The sequence below is a fragment of the Chaetura pelagica genome, unplaced genomic scaffold, assembly GCF_000747805.2.
Source record: "Chaetura pelagica isolate M959 unplaced genomic scaffold, ChaPel_1.0 scaffold630, whole genome shotgun sequence".
Taxonomy (NCBI): domain Eukaryota; kingdom Metazoa; phylum Chordata; class Aves; order Apodiformes; family Apodidae; genus Chaetura; species Chaetura pelagica.
Window position 1 is genome coordinate 267,465 of NW_009951855.1, and position 7,220 is coordinate 274,684.

At 36.3% G+C, this 7,220-nt stretch overlaps 1 protein-coding gene across 1 annotated transcript in view; it reads right to left on the reverse strand.

Annotated features, from left to right (window-relative positions):
* The window catches only part of DCP1A (decapping mRNA 1A), a 26,315-nt gene extending 19,629 nt beyond the window's left edge, over positions 1-6,686 (reverse strand). The window contains exons 1-2 of the mRNA XM_009993491.1: positions 6,648-6,686; positions 5,512-5,639 (exon numbers count right to left, since the gene is read on the reverse strand). Coding sequence (XP_009991793.1) covers positions 5,512-5,593 — 82 coding nt within the window. The 5' untranslated portion in view covers positions 5,594-5,639; positions 6,648-6,686. The remainder of the gene's footprint in view (positions 1-5,511; positions 5,640-6,647) is intronic.
* Positions 6,687-7,220: the final 534 nt, after the last annotated feature.

Here is a 7,220-nt window from a genome sequence, read left to right on the forward strand (position 1 = left end):
TTCCCTTCCTTGACTCCATTATCAGACAAACTGCCAAGAGAAGAAAGCTTCTTCAAAAGCATACTTGCTGAAGAAATGAAGATAAGGAACCTATAATGATATCTTAATGGGACACATGATAAAAGTCACACTTAATTCTGCCAGAAACAGGCCTACAGAAGACCAGAAGTAGATTCAAATCTCAAGTTTAGTGTCCAGAGTATAAGGCTTTTTTCCACTTTGTACTACTGGCAAGCAATCAATAACGCAAAACATTAACAGTATTACAAAGATGTAAAGCAGATTATGAACAAGTAAACTTGGGCATTAACTTAGATATGGTCCAACAGGCTGGAATGTTAACCTTCCTCTTTTCAAAAGAGGACTAATTTATACTATCAGTTCTGCTCCCTTGCCCTAGCAGTTTGTGTGTGCGTCTCAATGCATTTCATATATTTGATATATTTCTTGCATGCCATATATATCAACTGTATTTGATATATTTCTTGCATGCCTGCAAATTTAGCTATGAGCATCCTTTTACTAAAACCAGAGAGGGCAATTACCAGTTCTTTTCAAATCATAGAGTAGTTTAGGTTGGAAGGGACCTTAAAGGGACCCTTTTACTACACCCAGCATAAACATTACCTGAATGTTCATGTCTCCAATGGCATATCTTTCTACTATGTCCTTTTAAGAGTTTGATCCAACAGCAGCTACTAAATTAAGTGACGCATTTTTCCTTTTAGTTCAACACTTTCCACCCTGCTTTTTGACACAGAATGCTGGACACCATCTTTAGTAAACAAGTAGAAACAGTCTGTAATAATCATCAGCAGCATCTTTCAGTTGGATTCACACTACATTTTGACACACACAAAGTCATGAGTAACTAATATCTCAGACAAATCAGATTCCATAAAATTAAAATAACTCATCCATTATCTTAATCTACATTCTTCTCTGACATGTCATTTTTACTAGAAAAGAAACACTAATCCACAAATATTTATCTAAACACATAACACAACTTTTTTCCGTACTTGACTAGATCACAGAATCAATCAGAATCACAGGATCAATCACTAGAACTTGACTGAAATTACTATAGGAAAACAAAGAAATTTTGAGAAAATAAAAGCATTATGGAAATCTTCCTGCCCAAGACTAACAGTCAGATACATCAAACGGAAGGTCTCAGTCTCTTCTATGCTGTGCTCTCGTGGCTTCATGGGGCCATCATCTTACTGTTCCCATGCCACCCAGTTAGTAAATTTGAATTAAGAGTGGGAATACCAAAGTGCCACAAAGAGACAGAAACCTCTCTGTGGCAACATAAACTGAAGCTGCACCCCAAAGCTGTAGTTTCACCTTGTTTTTCATTGGAAGTAAGCAAAAAGAAGCAGTGTCACCATCCTTACTTTCCCACAACTTTGCCATTAATGTTCTACCCCAATTCCCTTCTCTCCCTTTATGTGAGCTAAGTACATTTTAGTCCAGACAAGTTCCTTAATACCATGCCAGTTTCAGAGATTCCAGACACCATCACTGTAGAAGAGAGTTTTATTTTACAGTTTCAATTTACATGTTTCTATACAATGAAGCAGAACAACTGAAGTGGGAGACAAAAACCTTTCAAACTCTCTCAGTAAAACTCATACTTTGAAACATATAATACAAGGTAATAATGGAAACCAACCTGTTCTCATTCTCAAAGAAAAGCACATATATGCATCATTTGCATATGGTATATGCATCATTCTACACTTCAAACAGATCTCTCAAAGTTCACATTTCTTCCAGTAGCAAGTTTAGCTGAAATGCCACCTCTCCTCACTCTAATATCTCCTTCATTGAGATTCTTCCACTTCTTATATTTTCCTCAATTTAAGCATTAGCTTGACACATGGATTTATAAATCATTAGAATTAACTTTTTTTTTCTTTCCTTATTATTTTGAATATCTAAGGCCATTTCACAAATACAGTTCACAGCACAATCCCCCATGCAGTTGCACTGGGGTAAAGTAGCAGGTGGCAAACAGCATCCAGGATCAGGAACAATTTTAACAAACTGCCATCTGACAGTATAGTGCAGAATGAGAGGGATTACTGCTTTGCAACTCTGAACCACAGTTAGAGTAACCCTTCCAGTTAGAGTGCCATCTTTTAGGTCAAACAAAATATTTTTAGAACTTAACAGCTTTCAATAGTTCTTCCCCCTAGTTTGCATTGTTGCTTCTGCTATAAAGGTATCAAGAACAGGCTCCTTTCTTATCTCAGACTAAACCACTGGGTTAATGTGCTTGCTGGAGAGCCATTCTGCTTTGGCAATCACAGAGATATGTTACACTTAATGAACTGACAGTCAGGAACAAAGGTGATAGTGTGAGACCTTCCCTACCAGTAAAAACGTCCTGTTTTGAAACCAGTAAGGAGCTCTTACAAAGAACTTTAAAAGGCATTTGAAAGAAATGCAACTTATTTTGCTTTTGCTGTTCTGGATGACTTTAATTAATGATAATATAACAAGTCCAGAAGACAGCACTTTGTAACTGAGTTTTAAACTCAGAGGTGCAAATTACCCTTGGACAGGAATAAGAAGCAAACAAGAAAACTGAAAAAAAGCTAACAACCCCACACCAAAGATAATTTATTTTAATACTTGAGTTTGATGCTAAGCATCTCTTTTTGCAGCACCATGGAAATCAATCTCTCTGACCTCCCAAGTGAGCTAGCTTGGATTAAAAAGCCTTTTAATCAAGACCAACACCATGGATACAAAGGGAAAGTTATAAATGAGAAAGACTTAGAAGAATACGTCTTGCAGACTTTAAGAGGTAAGTTGGCTATTGCTTAAAACTGAATAATTTTCCTCTTTCATTAAGCAAGTTATCAACTATCAGCTCCAAATTCTTACTCTACAGATGGAAACAAAGCACTGAACTTTCAGATTGGACTGTTACAGGAAGAACTGTATGTGTTTCTTTAAGACTGACTTTAACATACTTTTCACAAAATACAAGCTTAGGTTCATAAAAAAAGTCAATGGGATTCAGTGCTTCATGAACAAATATTCTGAAAACTCTAAAGAATGAGCACTCATCCAGAGAGAAAGTAAAGACAACGATGAAATGTACCTGGTAACACATTCAGACTAAGCAATAATAAACAGCACAGTAAGTATGAAGTATAATCTAAAAAAATTTTACCTTTTAAGAGGAATTCAAAATTACATTAAACAATTTTTTTAGCCATTTCTTGATTTTTTTGCATTTGGAGATACCTCCTTTCTTTAATTCTAACAATTAAAAGTAGAATACATTTGTATATTTATCACTGTAACTGGTGTAATGTCTCACAGCTTCTTAGTCACACCCCTGTCATTTTTACTTTACGATCTGATGTCTCATAAATAAACGCTTTAAGTTTTTGGGCAGCATTACATACAACTTTTAAAGCAGACAGACTCTCAAACTTTTGGGTTCAAATATTCTTCTATGGCTTGAACCCTATTATGTAGGCAGAATGATTTTGAGAAGAAAAATTCTGAAGCTGGGACAGTGTTATATGCAAATCATTCATATACCCTCCAGCCTCTTTAGGGTTGCTAATCATTGCAGTAGATTTCCTCAAGCAAGATACATAAAAACATCCTTCAAGAACAGGGGTGTTGCCAACACTCTGAATATAAGAGTTTTTCCTTGCATAACCTAACAGCCCACCCTCTTCGAGTAATTAAAGGATCTCAGAAGAACTTCACATGAAGCTTCTAGAGGTACACAACATTAACCACTGACTTAAAATTCATATTAGAATTAGTCCCAAAAATGCAAAGGTTTTTAATGCTAGCGGGCAGCTGAGCAGAACTGGACACTCTTCTACATGAAAACAATTTGGAAAAGAATCTCCTAGTCTATCCATACAAAAAATATGTATATGTTGAAGTTTGTCTGCAAATAAAAAAACTCAAAAAACAATGCCACCACAACACTAAGGATTAAGTTTCATAAATACTACGCAGATACAGGCAAACAGCTCTAACAGTGAACACTTCAAGCATTGGGGATTTTTTTCCAAACTCACACAGGGGACAGGGGTCAGAAAATGTGGGAAACTGCATGTAAGGAAAAAAAATAAAAACAACCATGAAATACAACATGTAAGGGAGTTAGCAGTGCTGAAATCATAAGGAATAAAAAGCCTAGATGCTGCTTTCTATGCTTTTAAGCTTCTTCTTGAAAAAAAAAAAAAGCAAAGTCCAGCAGAGCACACAAAAACCGATCTGCTGCTTATGTGTGACACTCTGGGAAATGACAGTTGCAATCAGTGTGGACTGTTTCTGGTCATGCTACCACCCTCTTCTTCCTAGAAGCAGAGTGATGAAATAGAGGATAATTTCTGATCCAAGTTTTTAAAAATTATAATAGAAAAGATCTAAGAGGAAAAAAGAATATAGTCTGCTTTACTTCAGAATACAATTATTTTCCATACGCAGTCTATAATATTTTCCTTGCTCACTTTTGTATGAATTTCTTCCTTCCTTGTATTTTTCTATGTCATCTCTATCCTAACACCTATGAACCTCACACAGATCTTGTGCAAGTGTCCCACAGGAAAAGCAGAGCTTTTATCAACGAGAGAAAGGCATTTAATTAGCTTTATGGTTTTCTAATGAACTCACACACAGCCCACCTTCTCTGATTGCTTCCTTTAAGTGAGCCAATAATCACTCCCACTTGCACACACCATTCCACATCAGCAAGCCCAGCAAACAAATGAATCAACTTCCTGCTTCCTGTATGTCACCAATCTCATAACTGCAAATCTGTAACCTCATCAGCCACCATACCCCTACCATGACTGCCTACAGCTCCTTTTCCTTACAAACCAAGCAACTTGCTTAAACACCCAACAGTATTTTTTCCCCTCTCTGTTTTTTTCTAGTAATTTACTTCCCTAGTCTTTTAGAATTCTCAAGAAGCAGGATACTGACTACTTAATCTGTATAACCACTATATCAGCACCCAGATTTGCTAGATTCTAGACTCCAGGAAATTTGCTACAGACATCTATCGCCTGAGTTCAAAACCTATTGTGGAAAAAGAAACCTTCAGCCTAGAGCTGAGTAATTTCCCAGCTTCTTTAAGCAGCTACAGATTAATATTTAATTTTTCACTTGCAAAAGAGGACATTCTTAGATTTGTTCCTGGTGTTAAATACCTTCAAAGTCAATATTTGCTACTCTTCCATAGCTTTTGTTAATGCTCTTTAGATTAAACCTATTAAATAATTAATAAAAATATACCAATACTGAACTTAGGATATGCTCTTCCTATTGATAGCAGGTGATCATCATAATATAATAACCCAGCTATCTACGTAAATCTGGCACTGCAGACAGAAAACATCATCAGACATTTTCATTGGAACCTTTATGTTACACTTGAAACAGACATAACAGTAATCAGAATTGGTCTAAGATATAAAACAGACCATGCAGCTTACATAGATTAAAGGAAGTTATACTCACAGCTAGCATTTCTGTAGAGAAGAAAAGGTTCATGGAGCTGAAACTCCAAATCTTTATTTACCGGTTCAACCAGGTTGTGCATGTTCAGTCGATTCACTATCGTAAAACCATGATAAGGAGAAGCTGACCTATTGTTTCAATTAAAACAAAGACAAGGATTAACACCTTGACCAACATATACAACTTTCTGCAACTGCTATGAATTAATCTTCAAATCTCCGTTGCTTTATTACCTGAAGCTTTAGCAGTCCTGAAACTCTAACAGTTGTTCTTCTATGTCATTTATTGGCATGCCAACTAATTTCATGAGTTAAGTCTTTTATTGTGCCTAAGAGAACTTGTTTGAAAAATTAATCTAGTCACAAGGAAACTTTTTGCTTAGTTTTTTTCAGTTTGGCTGGCTTTCTTACACTAAGTATATACAAGCTTTGACCTAGAGCAAAGTGGACAGGAACCAGTTACTAGTATCCCTTCACAGTGCCAGGATAAAATACTGTGATTACCTAGTCTATGATGGTTTGTTTCAGGATGGGTTAAGTCTGCATTATTTATATCTCTTACAGTCAAGAGAGCGTTATTTCATTGTTATATTTCTAACATGCCTGTAATGTAAAACTTAAATCCATGATGGGTTTTACATGCTGGTTCTCCTTCCCACCCCTTCCCCTCATCCCATGTTACTGGAAAATTCTTTCATGGCTTTGAAAGATGTCAACCTTTTAAGCAACTTTGTCAAAGCTGTTAGGAAACTGCAGAAATTAAGTTAGAACAGATTATTTAATTTGCCAACTGTATTTTTTTCATAATAACTTGTAGGCCACAAAGGAAGACTTAGCATTTAACAAACACAATACATTAACAAATGCTATTTGATTAACAAAATAAGCTTGATAAATTGGGGGGTTTGTGTGGATAAACAGGCAGCATTCAGCAGTACTTCTGGGTGCTTTTGGCAGTTATTCACCAATATGCAGAATTTATTCTTTTCAAATGAGTACACACAACTTAAGAGCTGGACAATAATTATGAATTTACTGGATGCAGTAAATCCAGTATGAAAACTACACACAAAGCCACCTAAGGTTTGTTTCTTAAGGAAATTAAAAGAAAAAAAAACAAATCATAAACCCCCTTACCTTTTGTAAACAAATAAGGTCCCTTCTATGTCAGTTTTCTCCTACAAAAGAGAAGAGTTGCATTTAAGGGATATGCTTGTTCACACAGTTATGTAGCTTTTGTATAGCATTTTAATTACAGATTTACAATATTCTTGCCTTCCTTATTTTAAATATGGACAATTCGTTTGTCTGCAAATACAAGACAGTTGTTATTTAAACAGTGGCAATGGCAGCACAGCCAGCAACAAAACAAACAACTACCTGGATGCTGTTTCATACCTCAAGTTTCAAAGCAACCTTCACCATATGCTGGTGACCTGCAGGCACAGAAAGCTGTGCAGCTCTGGTGCAGCATAAAACAACGTCAAGTTCCACATACTCTGGTTTCTAGAGTTTTGTGATAAAACCGGCAGTCGAGCAGAAACACTCAGGATGGACACTAACAATTCTCAAATACTCTTCCTGAATCCGGGCTTAAGCATCAACAATAAATTACAGTTAAATAATAGAAAAGAGTCGACCCAGGAACGGCCACCGAGAGCAAAAGACACAAGCACAAGCCCCACAGCCGCTTCGGCCTCAGCCACCCCA